Source organism: Hypanus sabinus, chromosome 18 (assembly GCF_030144855.1).
Source record: "Hypanus sabinus isolate sHypSab1 chromosome 18, sHypSab1.hap1, whole genome shotgun sequence".
In the NCBI taxonomy this organism is placed as follows: Eukaryota; Metazoa; Chordata; class Chondrichthyes; order Myliobatiformes; family Dasyatidae; genus Hypanus; species Hypanus sabinus.
This window is the reverse complement of record NC_082723.1, coordinates 62,111,008-62,127,721: the sequence shown is the minus strand read 5'-3', so window position 1 is coordinate 62,127,721 and position 16,714 is coordinate 62,111,008. Positions and strand designations below refer to the sequence as shown.

The 16,714-nt window shown below is 42.8% G+C and overlaps 1 protein-coding gene across 6 annotated transcripts in view; it reads left to right on the top strand.

Annotated features, from left to right (window-relative positions):
- The window catches only part of LOC132407663 (histone-lysine N-methyltransferase EHMT1-like), a 188,174-nt gene extending 186,284 nt beyond the window's left edge, over positions 1–1,890 (top strand). For all 6 annotated transcript variants that reach the window (XM_059994490.1, XM_059994485.1, XM_059994484.1 and 3 more), the window contains one exon: positions 1,127–1,890. In XM_059994490.1, the coding sequence (XP_059850473.1) occupies positions 1,127–1,310 (184 nt within the window). In that variant the 3' untranslated portion in view covers positions 1,311–1,890. The remainder of the gene's footprint in view (positions 1–1,126) is intronic.
- Positions 1,891–16,714: the final 14,824 nt, after the last annotated feature.

Below are 16,714 nucleotides of genomic sequence, written 5' to 3'. Positions count from 1 at the left end.
TTTGTAACTTTTCTATCAGTCATTGTGTCATTGCTAATTAGGCAACAATGCACTCAGTCTCTTCCTCCCTCCATCTAAATTGTTGATGCCTGGCGCTAATCTGTATAGCACCCCACTAGTCGCAGCCTGTTGACCTGAAAATGATCTGTTAGACCTAACTTTATGTACAGTTAGTTAGCAAATCCTTAATCTATGCTATTATATCAGCTGCAATTCATGTGCAAACGGCTTTTTTATGGTATCTGATAAAATGTCTTTTGGAAATGCAAATACTACATTAATACAACAATAGTAATACAGCATCTACAGGTTTCCCCTATGTTCGTCCTCAAATAATCATTTATTAAACATTAGGTGCTTTGAATAAAAGATATTATCTCTGCTGAATTGTACAATAACATTGTAAATGTCTTACTACTGTTTCCATAAAATCAATCCAGCATTTTTCTAGCAACATGTGGTTGATTGGCTTTTAGTCTCCTGCTTTCTGCCTTTACTTCCATGAATTAGGATATTAAATTTGTAGTTCTCCAGCCTGCTGAAGATTTTACAGAATCTAAGGAATTCTGTAAGATCATTTTTGGAGAAATTTGGAATGGAAGGAATCTTTCTTGAAACTCAATTGCTTGATTTCTCTAGTGCCCTAAAAGTTTAATGTTACATAAATGTGCTCACCTCCTTATTCTTATAGGGTGAACCTGAATGCATGGGTAGCAGACTGCTCAATTATGTTCGGTTAATCCACTTCAAAAAGATCATCTTCATTGCAGGACAGTTGCTGTACTTTCTTTTAGTTCACTTTGCAGAAATTTCAATGTCACAGCCAATATGGTACAATTAAGGCTTATATATCAAGTGAATCTTGGCTATTCAGATACATGAAACATTCCAGAAAATTATGGAACTGGCCTTGTACTACTTTTAGTTTCATCCACTTCAAACAAACTGCTAGTAATAAACAGACAACTATAATGTAGTGGGGTTCAATTTATATTCAAAGAAAGTTGAATTGCAAATTTGTCAGCACTGTTAACCTAGAAAGTAATAATGAGAAGAGGTATCAAATTTGTATTCAGAGTACTTTTTTATGCAAGCTGTTTTAACATGTGCTGTATTTACTTCCCAGTTTTGACTATGGTGACAGGTTTTGGGACATCAAGAGTAAATATTTTACATGTCAGTGTGGTTCAGAGAAGTGCAAGCATTCAGCTGCTGCCATTGCTCAGCGACAAGCCACAGTATCTCAAATGGAAGCACAACAAAACAGACTCCCAGACACCAGTTCAAGCACATCTGCCAATGTTTCTTGACATGCTAGTTACCTGGACCACATTGAGCGGTATTAAATGGAATGCCTCCACTTGTGTGAAAGACTTCTTGAAGCACCAGCTCAGCTGTACTGACAAATTCTTCCTACAAATTGTCTGTCTAGTTATTGATGATAGGACATTTAATAAATTGAACTTTTGTTATAGTGAGGGCCAACAGTTATGGTGCTGATAGTGTGATTTTACTCCAAAGTTAAAGTCACCACAAGATTGTATAAAGGAACAACCTGTTTTTAACATGAATTTAAGTAAAAAATTTTTTACATGTAGTATTATCAGTAATAGTAAAAGTAGTAATAGTTTGTCTTTATGAATTTCCCATCTGCTGTTGATGCATGATGGTTGGACGTTAAAAACACCATTTTACATAAGATTTTTAAAGGTTTCCTTAGTGCAGGTCAGGTTTTTTTGTGCAAGTACTTCAAGAACTTTACAGAAACATTACTGTTAGCATTCATTATAATTTTCACCGGTTTTAAGGGCATTTATGCTTGATCCATTAGTGTTCTGAATTTGTATGCAAATCTTGCTCAGATGTTATAAATAAAAGCAGTTCATAATGGATTTGTAAAGTGTGAAAATGCTTATTCTAAACTGATGTGAACATGTGCTTTAGAAAATGCATAGACGTTGTGAAAGTTATAATCCGATTTTCAATAAGCTGTCGTACAGAGGTTTGGATACTGCCTGCAATGGAGTTACTTTTATGTGTGCCACAGCAGTGCAGCTAGTAGAGCTTCTGCCTTGCAGGGCAAGAGACCCAAGTTCAATCCTTAACAGGGGCTGTCTGTATGGAGTTTGCACATTTCTGGATTCTTCCTATATTCCAAAGATGGCTGGCTAATTAGCTGCTATAAATTGACCTGTGGGTGGGTGTGTGGTAGAATCTGGAGAGAGTTGATGGGAAGTGTAATTAATGTCTGATTTGTGTAAATAGGTGAATGATAGTTGCCATGGACTCAGTGGACCAGAGAACCTGTTCTCTCTCTGAACTTAATTTGAAGTTCAATTTGTGGCAGCTCAGCATAACATTTACTTGAGATCATATAAAGTCACACAAACAATTAATACAAAATGACCATCCCTGTTTGAAGTGTGCTTGGGGCTGCTTCTTTACTCAATAAATACAACACAAATGGTTTTTGTAATCTATTTTAAATGGACATTATTGTTTTAATTCGATTCAATGGCTAGAAATAAATCAGTGATCACCATTTATGCTATTGCTGAACTCCATGTATCTGAGATATGTAAGAAGGTGTGAGGGAGAAAGGTAAGATTTCAAAAGGCAGCAGGACTAGTGGTACCTGAGTTTGCAAGAGCGAGAGGGAGCAAGGAGAGGCGTACAAGAGCTATAGAAACCGAGGTAGGTACGTTGGAAGTTGACATTTTGAAGTGAAGTACTGTGGCTAAGATCAAAATGGAGAGACCTAGACAAGAAGACAATGTGGCAAAGTGGTAAGACAAGGTAAGATTTTTAATTTACGTCAATAGTTAGAAGGATTGGTGATGGCAGTCAGTGGAATGGTATGCTCCTCCAGTGAAAGAGATCAGAAAGATATCAAGAGTCTCTGATCACCATATTTACAGTATGTTGTCCTGCTAAAACTCCTCTCGAACTACACAGATTGGACTGGAGCTGCTGTTGACTCCCTGAGGCGTGTAGGGGAGGCAGCAAGTATTATTGATTAAAGCTTTAGGAAGGAGGCCAGATTAATGGGTGACCACCAGAAAAGACAAGTGTACTATTTTGGACACTGTTGGAGAGATGGTCTCTGAGAAAAGCAGCAATAGCCAGTGGTGGCTCCTGAACTAGCTCCTTTGTACAGCAGGGAAGCACAAGGTGTAGACGTGCATTAGTGATAGAGAACTCAAAACTCCAGGTGTCAGGGCAAGGGTGTCTCTGGGTAGATACAGGACCGTCTGAAAGGGAAGGGTGAGCAGCCAGAAGTCATGAACCATATTTACAGTATGTTGTCCTGCTAAAACTCCTCTCGAACTACACAGATTGGGCTGGAGCTGCTGTTGACTCCCTGAGGAGTGTAGGGGAGGCAGCAAGTATTATTGATTAAAGCTTTAGGAAGGAGGCCAGATTAATGGGTGACCACCAGAAAAGACAAGTGTACTATTTTGGACACTGTTGGAGAGATGGTCTCAATGACATGAGTCAAAAAAGACTCGTAGGGAAGTTAGGGAGTTTGGTAGGAAGTTGAAAAGCAGGACTTCCAGAATTGGAATCACAATTGGTGTGTGCCACATACTAGCAAGTACAGAAATAGAAAGATAGGACAGATGATTGGCTAAAGGGCTTGGTGTAAACGGAGAAAACCTATGGTTTTTGGATCACTGTACCCTGCATCTGAATGGAAGGAGATTTGCCGGTGCCGCTCAGGAGGATTTAAATTATACAGGCAGTGGGGTAGGAGTCAAGAGTGATAGTGCAGGTGGGGAAGGAGGCTTTTCATACAGAAGAAAGAACAGGCAAATCTATTAGGAAGGGCAGACATGCACAGCATGAGAGAGCTGGTATGTTTACCTGCATTTACTTCTGTAGAATAGAGAAATCCAGCAATGAAAATGGCCTTTACAGACTGCATTATCCATGCTGATTAAGAGGCCTATACACACTAATCTCATTTCCCTATATGAGGTCTGTGTATCGCAACATTTTTCCTATCCAAGTACCTTCCTGTTTATAATGTAATTTTGTCTGCCTCCACCACTTTCAATGGGAACTCATTCCAGATAATCTCCCCTTGAAAATAGCACTCATGTTTAAAGGGGAAATTTCTCTTTCCTCACCTTAAACCTATGCTTTGTAGTTCTGTACTACCCTACCATGGGAAAAGATGGTATCCTATCTATGTTCCTCACAATTTTATAAACTAAGGTCACACCTTTGTTCCAGTGAGAGCCTGATCTATCCTTGTAACATCTTGGTGAACTCTTTTGCACTCTCAACTGTTACCACATCCTTTGGTGATAATGGCAATCAGAACTGTATGCAATACTCCAAGTATGGTCCAAACAATATTTTGTGCAGCTGCAACATTATGTCAATGCATTGATCTATGAAGGCAAGTGTATGTAATGTCATTTTTCACAAGTGGTGCATCACCATTTTCAGAGAGGTATGGACTTCTCCCCTAAGGATTTTTGCAAGAACAACACTCTTGAGCTCTCTGCTGCTCACTCGGCCTCACAGGTAAGACAAGTGGGCTGATATTGCTGTAATTAAGGAAACATAGTTTAGTGACGGGCAGGACTGTTCGGTGCTGTGGGTTATACAAATGTATGGTATGCCAGAAGATGTGGCAAAATGTGGGTGATTTCCTGGAGGGATCTGTCAATGAGCCTCTATTTGCACAGAATTTTGGAATAAATATATAGGATATTACTGTAGGTCTCCCAGTGCTCTGGGAATTACAGATATGTAGGCAAATCACTGAGTGTAAATGCAATAGGGTTGTGCAATATTTTTGAAAAACTTTTCCAAAGGTGTATTTTGTGCAAGGGGCAAAAGATGGGGTGGAATTTATAAAGGGCATCTAAGGGTTTTCTGAAGCAGTTTATAGAAAGCCCAACTAGGGAGAGGGGAACATTGTTGGACAGTGATCTAAGTGCCAATGGAAGTGGTTGATGTGGGTTTGATTTTACCATTTTAAGAGTAATTTGGGTAAGTGCATGGATGGGAGGGGTATGGAGGCTATTGTCCAGGTTCAGGTTGATGGGACTAGGCAGGATGATAGTTTGGCATGGACTAGGTGGCCCTGTTCCTGTGCTGCAGTGCTCCATGACTCTCTTAATAGTCCTAAGGCACTGAAAGCAGCAGTCAGTATATTGTCTTGAATATAAGATTTTTATGTCTTTACATAGCTGCTGTAGAAAACAGTGTTTAGACTGCATTTGGAGTATTTTATACATGTAGCAATTAGAGACTGCAGAAGGGATTCACCAGAATATTGCCTTGAATGGAGATCTGGAAGTATAAGAGAGATTGGATAGCTTGGGAACTGGAATGTAGGAGGCTGAAGGATGCCTTTAGGAGTTAACATTGGCATGTGGCAAAGGTAATGTCGCAGTAGTTATGGGGGATTTCAACATGCAGGTGAACGGGGAGAATCAGGTTGGTGCTGGACCCCAGGATAGGGGTGCATACGAGATGCATTCTTGGAACAACTTGTACAAGAGCCGACCAGGGACAGGACTATTCTGGATTTAGTGTTACGTAATGAACAGGATTTGATAAGCGATCTTGAAGTTAAGGAGCCATTAGGAGGTAGTGATCATAATATGATAAGTTTTTATCTGCAATTTGAGAAGGATAAGGGCAGATCGGAGGTGTCAGTGTTGCAGTTGAACAAAGGAGACTATGGAGCCATGAGGGAGTAGCTGGCTAAAGTTAACTGGATGGATATCCTAGCAGAAAAGACAGTGGAACAGCAATGGCAGGTATTCTTGGGAATAATGCACAAGGTGCTAAATCAGTTCATCCCTCAGAGAGGAAGGATTCAAAGGGGGGAAAGGGGCCACAGTGGTTGACAAAGGAAGTCAGAGATTGCATAGCATTAAAAAAAGGAAGTATGACAGAGCTAAGGTGAGTGGGAGGACAGATGATTGGGACATTTTTAAGGAACAACAGAACTTAACTAAAAGGGCAATGCGGGGAGAAAAAAATGAGGTGCGAACGCAAGCTAGCCAGAAATATAAAGGAGCATAGCAAAAGCTTTTTTAGGTATGTGAAGAGAAAGAAGATAGTTAAGAACAATGTTGGGCCCTTGAAGAATGAATTGGGTGAAATTGTGATGGGAAACGGAGAAATGGCATAAGAATTTAATAAGTACTTTAGATCTGTCTTCACTAGGGAAGACACAAGCAATCTCCCAGATGTATGGATGGGCCAAGGACATAGGGTAACAGAGGAAATGAAACAGATTGACATTAGGAAGGAAACGGTGCTGAGTAGACTGATGGGACTGAAGGCTGACAAATCCCCAGGTCCAGATGGTCTGCATCCTAGGGTACTAAAGGAGGTGGCTCTGGAAATTGTGGATGCATTGGTAATCATTTTTCAATGTTCCTTAGATTCAGGATCAGTTCCTGAGGTTTGGAGAATGGCTAATGTTATCCCAATTTTTAAGAAAGGAGGGAGGGAGAAAACAGAACTATCATCCTGTCAGCCTAACATCAGTAGTGGGGAAGATGCTAGAGTCCATTATTAAAGATGAAATAGTGGCATATCTAGATAGCAGTGATAGGATTGGGCAGAGCCAGCATGGATTTACCAACAGCAAATCATGCTTGACTAATCTAATGGGAGTTTTTTGAGGATGTAATCAGGAAGTTAGACAAGGGAGATCCAGTGGGTGTAGTGTACCTTGATTTTCAGAAGGCATTTGATAAGGTCCCACATAGGAGATTGGTGGGTAAAATCAGAACTCATGGCATTGGGGGGAAGATATTGTCATGGATAGAAAACTGGTTGGCAGATAGAAAGCAAAGGGTAACAGTGAATGGGTGTTTCTCAGAATGGTAGGTGGTGACTAGTGGGGTGCCACAGGGCTCGGTATTGGGACCACAGCTGTTTATGATTTACATCAACGATTTAGATGAAGGCATTGAGAATAACATCACCAAATTTGCTGATGTTACTAAACTGGGTGGCAGTGTGACATGTGATGAGGATGTTAGGAGAATTCAGGGTGACGGATAGGCTGGGTGAGTGGGCAGATGACATTTAATGTGAATAAGTGTGAGGTTATCCACTTTGGGAGTAAGAACAGGAAGGCAGATTATTATCTGAACGGTGTAGAGTTAGGTAAGGGAGAAATACAAAGAAATCTAGGAGTCCTTGTTCATCAGTCACTGAAGGTGAATGAGCAAGTGCAGCAGGCAGTGAAGAAGGCTAATGGAATGTTGGCTTTAATTGCAAAGGGAATTGAGTACAAGAGCAAGGAAATCCTTTTGCATTTGTACAGGGCCCTGGTGAGACCACACCTGGAGTATTGTGTACAGTTTTGGTCTCCAGGGTTAAGGAAGGACATCTTGGCTGTAGAGGGAGTGCAGCGTAGATTCACAAGGTTAATTCCTGGGATGTCCGGACTGTCTTACGCAGAGTGGTTAGAGAGACTGGGCTTGTACACGCTAGAATTAAGGAGATTGAGAGGGTATCTGATTGCAACATATAAGATTATTACGGGATTGGACAAGATAGAGGCAGGAAATATGTTCCAGTTGCTGGGAGAGTCCAGTACCAGAGGGCATGGTTTGAGAATAAGGGGTAGGTCATTTAGGACAGAGTTAAGGAAAAGCTTCTTCTCCCAGAGAGTTGTGGGGGTCTGGAATGCACTGCCTCGGAAGGCAGTGGAGGCCAATTCTCTGGATGCTTTCAAGAAGGAGCTAGATAGGTATCTTATGGATAGGGGAATCAAGGGATATGGGGACAAGGCAGGAACCGGGTATTGATAGTAGATGATCAGCCATGATCTCAGAATGGCGGTGCAGGCTCGAAGGGCTGAATGGTCTACTTCTACACCTATTGTCTAAAACTGTGAGAGGGATAGAAAGTATAAATACTGTTAACACTCTTGGCCCAGAGGAGGGGAGTTGAGAACTGGAAGGCACAGGTTTAAGTGGGTGGTGTGGGGGTGGGATTTAAAGACCTCAGAGGTAAGCTTTTTCACCCAGAAGAGTGAGTAGGGATAGGCACTATAACTATCTTTAGAAGACATCTGGACAGGGACTTAAGTGGGAATGGTGTAAAGGGATATAGGCCTAACATGGCCAAATGGGATCAGCATTGGTAAGAATCACAGTCAGCACAGATGATGTGGGTAGAGAAGTCCCTCTTCTGTGCTGTGATTTATATGGTTTTATTCTGCTCCACTTTGGTAATGGACTAAATGAAGTATGTATTAATTAGTAGTCAGGAAGAAAAAATCACTTAAAAAGGTTTACATTCTTGAGTTTCCTGTTTCCTTATCTCAAACCAGTCTAACTGCCATGTAAAATGTGACCACATATCTAACTTTTGCTGAAGGTCACAATGATTTTCCTTATACATCAAGTTAATTTACCAAATTTGCTCAGTGTGGAAAGATTGAGACTTAAGTGCATATTTCAGTGAAATTATTTTCTACACTGGTTATATTTAAACATTACCTGTTGTTTTGAAGACAGACAAATCTATTTGATTGTAAAAAGGGTACTTAGAAAAAGTTTCAGATTATAAACTGAAATGCTGAGATATATATTTTAAGTCAGAAACTGATAAAAAATGTTTTAAATATTTTTCATTGCATTATTCTCTCCTGATAATGATTCTTGTAATGTGTATTTAATTTGACAAAGGGCTTTCTGAGGTTTAACAATACCTATCACTGAATTTTCTTTTCCTCTGAAATATTCTTTCCAAGTCAATCTGAGTGGATAACCATCCGGATATGAAATACATTAAACATACCTGAGAGGATTTTTACAACTTATGTAAGACCTACCATGTTCAGTTTTTAAACCATTTTCATTACTAAATCATTTGATCAGTGATTTCATTCTTTTGTCTATTTTATCACCTGTAAAAGATTCAAATTATTAGCTGAGTTAAAATAAAGCTATATATAGAATTCTGTAACAAAAGCAAAAAAAAAATGCTTGGAAAACTCAGGTCAGGCAAAGAAAAGTAAGTACTTGGGTAGCAGTGAGGTGTGGTGAAACGAAGGGAATTCCTTTGTTAGAGTGAAGAAGTGTGACCAATGGGAGAAGGTAGTCAGGATTGTGTGAATTGTTGATCTGGTTCTGGCACACAGGGCATGTTCAGCAGTGTTGGGGATCTAACTAGTAGCAATCTAGATTGAGGATTTGGATGAGGGGACCATCTGTAATACACTAAATACTTTATTAGGTACACCTGTAGACCTGCTTATTAACACAAATATCTAATCTGTCAATCGTGGCAGCAACTCAATTTATAAAAGCATGCAGATGTGGTCAAGAGGTTCACTTGTTTAGATCAAACATCAGAATGGGGAAGAAATATGATTTAATTGACTTTGACCGTGATGGTGTCAGTCAGGGTAGTTTGAGTATCTTAGAAACTGCTGGTCTGTTGGGATTTTCATGCCCAATAGCTCTAGAGTTTACAGAAAATGGTGAGGAAATACAAAAGAAATCCAATAAGCGGCAGTTCTGTGGGCAAAAATGCTTTAAGGGGAGAGTTTAGAAGAGACTGGCCAGACTGGTTTAAGTTGACAGAAAGTGACTAACTCAAAATAATCACGTGTTACAACAGTGGTGTGTAGAAGAGCATCTCTGAATACACAACGTGTTGAATCTTGAAGTGGATGGGCTGTAGCAGCAGGAGACCCTGAACATGCTCTCAGGGGTCTCTTTATGAAAAGCTGCAGAAGGTACCTTTTAAAGTGGTTGCTAAGAGATTATTCATTTTTTGTTAATGATGCAAAGCAGGGTGGTTGTGTAGTTCATAATGATGTAGTAGCAAGACGTGTGTGTGTATGGGTGGGGGAACCTGGATAAGCAGATGAGTAGTCTCAGCAAATTGACTTATCTGTGTTAAGAAGTTGGAGTTGGAACTGGATGAACTCTGGTTCATTTAGGGGCTGAGGGGGTGATTAATAGGACATATGGAGAGGTAGTTACTCCCCAGATACAGGAAGCAGGGAACTGGGTGACAGTCGAAAAGGGGAAAGGGGTTAAAGATCCAGAGCAGAGTACCCCTGTGGCCATCCCCCTCAACAACAGGTATATCACTTTGAATACTGTTTTGGAGGGGGGCTGGTGGTTGACTTAACAAAGGAAAGTCACCGTGGCTGGGTCTCTGGCACTGAGTGTGCCTCTGGTACTCAGAAGGGAAAGGGTGGGGGCAAGAGGCATGCTGTGGTGATGGGGGTTCTTTAGGGTTAGAAGGTTCTGTGGGCGAGAACAAGATTCCCGGGTGTTATGTTGCCTCCCACGTACCAGGGACTGGGATATCTTGGATCGTGTCCTCGGTGGGAGGATGAGCAACCAGGAGTTGTGGTCCATGTAGGGACCAACAACACGGGTAAGATGAGTGATGAGGTTCTGCATAGGGAGTTCAGGGAATTATGTGCTAAGTTAAAGGGCAAAACCTCCAGGGTTGTGATCTCAGGATTGTTACATGTGTCACATGCCAGTGAGACTAAAACTAGGTAAAATTATTTAGTTTAATTTATGGCTAAAGATTTGGTTTAGGAGGGAGGGGATAAGATTTTTGAATTATTGGTCTCTCTTCCAGGGAAGGTTGGACCAGTACAGAAGGGACAGTTTGCATCTGAACTGGAGGGAGACTAATATTCTAGCAGGAATGTGCAATAATGCTACATGGTGGGTTTTAAACTAGAGTTACAGATGGGATGGGAACCAGAGTGCCGGAACAGTTAGTGGAGTGGTTGTGGAAGCAGATGTTGGTAAGACCTCAGACAGAGTTGAGAAACAAAAGGTTGAGCATGGTGCGACTAGTGTCCTGAGTTGCCTATATTTCAATGCAAGAGGTGAGTGGGATATAGTTTTACTCGTGTGATGGGCTGAAGCAAATAGCTGACTATCTGTTGAACAATTATGGTGGGACAGTGAAAGTGCAGAGAAAGCGGGAAATATTGAAGATTTGGTCTAGTCCTTGCCAACCAAGCTCAATCTGTTGCGAGGTATGCGGGGTTCAGACCTCCACCGGCTCTCCTCCCCAGGGTCGCTGAAGTCCGACCAGGTGAGCGCACGTCCAAACCGGCTCCCGCCCCGCCCACCCACTCATGGTAACTCAGGTGTCGACTGTTGTGGGAGGAAAGCGGAGGGTTGGTCTCAGGACACCGCCTCGCTTCCACAACCTTCTCCAAAATCCGGAGTCCGTCTGCCTCAGTCAAAGGACAGCGGGAAAAGTCCACCAGGGTCCAGCCGTCCCTCCCTTTCGCCTACACTCCCCTCTCCCACTTTACCCTCACCCTTTCCACTACATACCCCTCGCCACACCACACCTCTTAATACGTCGCCTCCCAAATCGCCGAAAGCCGGACTACTCCCTCCCGGGACCTCTTCACCACTCCACCCCTCTCCCAGGTGCCCGCCCTCTGTGTCTGAGAGCGGCTGCCGTGGGTAGCCTTCACTCAGTGCGCCGAGCAGGTCTTGTCCCGGCAGAATGGCTGCGGCGCCGGCTGAGGAGGACTCGCTGTGGGAGCAGTGGATGTCGGCGGCGGTTTACGGTGAGCGATCGGGAACACAGTGGTAACTGGTTCAGCGTCGGAGTTCACCTACTTTTCTGTCCCATTCACCGCGTCTGGCTGTAGTACGGGGACGCTCTTGAAATGTCCATCGAGCCAGGTAGTAGTGGTGGAAAGGTAACGGCCAAACTTCTACGTGTAGGATGCAGTTCAGCGATTGAGTTACGCCAGCGAGGTTCTTCGGGCAGCATTTTCTAATTTTTTTTGTCAGATATTTAATTTTGCGATTTATAATTGTCCTACCAGTGCTGTAAATCACAAGAGTTCGCGGTTATTGTCCCACCTGGCTCAGACAGGTTTCCAGTCTTCAATGGGGAGCCTTTATTTTTCCAGAATTTCTCGGTCTCCCCAGCCTGGCTCTTTGTGCCCCTTCACTCCTTTGTCTTGTATGCCAACATCCGATTTACATTCTCGGCATTGCTGTGTTAAGAGACTGCGACTTCTGATGAGCGTCTCTCGGGGGAAACCCGCCCAGTTTCCCCGGTCCCGCCGTTATCAGTGAGGAACAAACAGGATACTGCTAATTAAACACACGAGAGATTCTGCAGATGCTGGAAGTCCAAATCCGACACACAAAGGGCAGGAGGAGCTCAGCAGGCTAAGCAGCATTATGGAAACGAATAGATGGTCAGCGCTTCGGGCCGAGAACCTTAATCAGGACCAGAAAGGAAGGGGGAACATGCTAGAATAAAAAAAGGGCGGGAGGAGGGGAAGGAGGATAGCTAGATGAAGTCAGGTGGGTGGGAAAGGTAAAGGGCTGGAGAGGCAGGAATCTGTGAGGAGAGTGGACCATAGGAGAAAGGGGGGAAGGAGGAATGGCAGCAGAGATGAAAGTTAGGTGAGAAGAGGTAAGTGGCCATAGTGGGGAATGGAAGGGTGTGGCGAATTTTTTTTACCCAGAAAGAAAAATCGATGTTCATGCCATCAGGTTGGAGCCTATCCAGATGGAAATTAGTGGCCTCATCGTGTTGAGGTGGCAGAGTAGTTAGCACTACGCTTTACAGTACTGGTGACCCGGGTTCAATTCCCACTGCTGTCTGTACGGAGTTTGTACGTTCTCCCCGTGACCGCATGGGTTTCCTCCAGGTGCTCCAATTTCCTCCCACAGTCTAAAGTCATACCGTCTGGGGGCTAATTGGTCGTTGTCAATTCTCCTGTGATTAGGCTAGGATTAAATCAGGGGGTTGCTGGGCAGCACAGCTCAATGCACATATTCTGCACTGTATCTCAATATTAAAATGGTTGGCCTATTGGAGAATGGAGCAGAGGTGCTCCACCTCGTATTCTGTCTGGGTAACTTCCAACCTGATGGCAAGAATATCAATTTCTCCTGGTTAAAAAAAATCTCTCTCCCTTTCTTCTTCTCCTACTTCCCACTCTGTCTTCTTACCTCCCCCTGGGTCCCCTCCTCCTTCCCTATCGCCCATAGTCCACTCTCCTTGCCTATCAGATTCCCTCCTCTTCAGCTGTCTCTGCCTTTCTCACCCACTTGGCTTCCCCTGTCATTTTAAAGCTAACTGCCTTCCCCTCCCCATACTCTTTTATTCTGGTGTCTTCCCCCCTTCCTTTCCAGTCCTGAAGAAGGGTCTTGGCCCCGAAAAGTTGACTGTGTATTCGTTTCCATAGGCGTTGCCTGACCTGCTGAGCTCCTCCAGCATTTTGTGTGTGTTGCAGGTGGTAATATTCAGCCTTTAATTTTTTAAAATAAAGTTAGAGATAACTTGGTAAATGGAAATCTGAAGCAGTAACTAAAACACTGGGAATACTCGTCAGGTCAGGCATCGTCTGTGCTGAGAGGGCGCCACTGCGGCGTAATGGTTAGCATGGTGCTTCTGGGGTTAGAGTTCAATAATGGTGTCCTCTGTAAGAATGTTTGGAGGTCAGGTGTCATCTGTGCTGAGAGGGTGTTACTGTAACACCCCAAGTGCTGTGCCAGCCATTACGCTAGAGTTCAGTTCCGGCGTCCTCCGTAAGAAAGTTTGTAGGTTCTTCCCATGAGCACTTTGATTTCCTCAGGGTGCTCCAGTTCCCTCAGGGTCAGTAGGTTAATTGGTCATTGTAAAGTGTCCTGTGATTAGGCGAGGATTAAATGGTGGGTTGTTAGGCGGTGCAGCTCATTGGGCCAGAAGGGTGTGTTCCACACTGTATCACTAAATATAAATAAATAAAAGCAGAATTAAAATTTCCTGAACATCAGACACATGGAGACATTTCAAGGGCATTGCTCGTGTGTCCATTCTTACCCTGTTTTCACCCCTCCGCTCTGTGTGTGGTGTGCTGGTGTAGTGTGAAGTGCTGATCCCGAGGTAAGCTGAAGCCCGAGAACCCCAGTAACATTAATCCATCACCAGCATCCCAACTTCAACCTGAACAGTTGAATCCAAACTTGCCGCATCTGGAAAATCACCTGGAGTTGTCATCCGGCCAGTGTCAGGTGGGGACGGTCAATGTCAGTGGCCATCCAAAGCAGAAACATCCAACACACACACACACACACACACACACACACACACACACACACACACACACACACACACACACACACACACACACACACACACACACACACACACACACACACACACACACACACACACACACCACCCCCCCCCCCCCCAGGTCAGGCAGCTTAATGAGAATAAATAAACAGTCGACATTTCGTGCCGAGACCTTTCTTCAGGTCTGAGAAGGAAGGGAGAATATTCTGGGAATAGTTCACAAGGTGCAGCTTAGATACGTCCCACAGAGGAAGAAGTTCTCAAATGGCAGGGGGAGGCAACCATGGCTGACAAGGGAAGTTAAGTACTGCATAAAAGCCGAGGAAAGGCATATAAGGTAGGAAAAGTAAGTTGGAAATAGGATGACTGGGAAGTTTTTTTTTAAAATCCAACAAAAGGCAACTAAAAATGCTGTAAGAAGGGAAAAGATGAAATATGAAGGCAAACTAGCCAAAGGAGGATACCAGAAGTCCTTTCAGTTATATAAAGAGTAAAAGGGAGGTGAGATCACTGGGGTTTGGATCACTGGAAAATGATGCTAGTAAGGTGGTAATGGGGGACAAAGAGATAGCGGATGAACTTAATACTTTGCATCAGTCTTCACCGTGGAAGACACTAGCAGTGTACCAGATGTCTGTGAGTGTCAGGGAGCAGGATTGAATGCCATTGCTATTACAAAGGAAAAGGTGCCAGGCAAACTGAAAGGTTTTAAGGTGGATAAGTTACCTGGACCAGATGGACTACATCCCAGAGTCCTGAAGGAGGTTGCTGAAAAGATAATGGATGCATTGGTTATGACCTTTCAAGATTTGATTCTGATTCACTTGATTCTGGTATGATCCCGGAGGATTGGATAATTGCAAATGTCACTCCATTCTAAGAAGGGAGGAAGGCAAAAGAAAGGAAACTATAGGCCAGTTAGCCTAACCTCAAGTGGCTGGGAAAATTTTGGAGTCTAGTATTAAGGATGAGGTTTGGGGTACTTGGAGACTAATGATAAAATAAATCGAAGTCAGCATGGTTTCTGTAAAGGAAAATCTTTTCTGACAAATCTGTTAGAATTCTTCAAGGAATCAACAAGCAGGGTGGACAAAGGAGAGGAAGTGAATGTCACTTGCCTGGATTTTGGAAGGCATTTGATAAGGTGCCACACATGAGGCTATTTAACAATATAAAATCCTATGGCGTTACAGGATAGATACTGGTGTAGATAGAGGAATGGCTGACAGGCAGGAGGCAGCGAGCGGGAATAAAGGGGCCTTTTCTGGTTGGCTGCCAGAGACTAGTGGTGTTCCTCAGGGGTCAGTATTGGGACTGCTACTTTTCACATTGTTTATCAATGATTTGGATAATGGAATTGATGGCTTTGTAACAAAATTTATAGATGATACGAAGATAGGTGGAGGGTTAGGTAATGTTGAGGAAGCAATGCGATTGCAGCAGGACTTAGACAAATTGGAAGAAAGGACAAAAAATGGCAGATGGAATATAGTGTTGGGAAATGGTCGATAATGCATTTTGGTAAAAAGGACAATAGTGTGGATTATTATCTGGATTATTAAATGGGAAGAAAGTTCAAACATCAGAGGTGTAGAGGGACTTAGGAATCCTCGTGCAAGACTCCCACAAGGTTAATTTACAGGTTGAGTCTGTGGTTAAGAAGGCAAATGCAATGTTGACATTCATTTCAAGGGGAATAGAATATAAAAACAAGGAGATAATGCTGAAGCTTTATAAGACACCAGTCAGGCCTTACTTGGAGTATAGTCAACAGTTTTGGGCCCCATATCTCAGAAAGGATGTGTTGTCTTTGGAGAGTCCAGAGGAGGTTCAGAAGGATGATACCGGGAATGAAGGGGTTAACATATGAGGAGCCTTTAGCAGCTTTGGGTTGGTGTTCACTGGAATTCAGAAGAATGCGGGGGGATCTTATTAAAACCTATCAAATGTTGAAAGGGCTAGATAGGATGGATGTGGAGAAGATGTTTCCTATGGTGGAGGTGTCCAAAACTAGAGGGCACAGCCTCAAAACTGAGGGGCTTTAGAACAGAGGTAAGGAGGAATTAGGGAGCTTAAGGTAAAAGAACCCTTAGGAACCAGGGATCACAATATGATTGAGCTCAACTTGAAATTTGATAGGGAGAAAGTAAAGTCTGATGTGGTAGTATTTCAGTGGAGTAAGGGAAATTAGAGTGGTATGAGAGAGGAGTTGGCCAAAGTAAGTTGGAAGGAGGTGCTGGCAGGGATGTCAGCAGAGCAGCAATGGCGTGAGTTTCTGGGGAAAATGAGGAAGATGAAGGACATGTCTATTCCAAAAATTAAGAAATATTCAAATGGTAAAATAGTACAACCACGGCTGACAAGAGAAGTCAAAGCTATTGTAAAAGCAAAAGAAAGGGCATACAACAAAGCAAAAATTGGTGGGAAGATAGAGGATTGGGAAGTTTTTAAAAAAACTGCAAGAGAGCAACTAAAAACAGCATTAGAAGGGAAAAGATGAAATATAAAAGCAAGCTAGCAAATAATATAAAGTGGATAATAAAAGCTTTTTCAAGTATTTTAAAAATAAAAGAGATGATAGTGGATATAGGACTGCTAGAAAATGAGGCGAGAGAAATAATAACGAGAGGACAAGGAGATG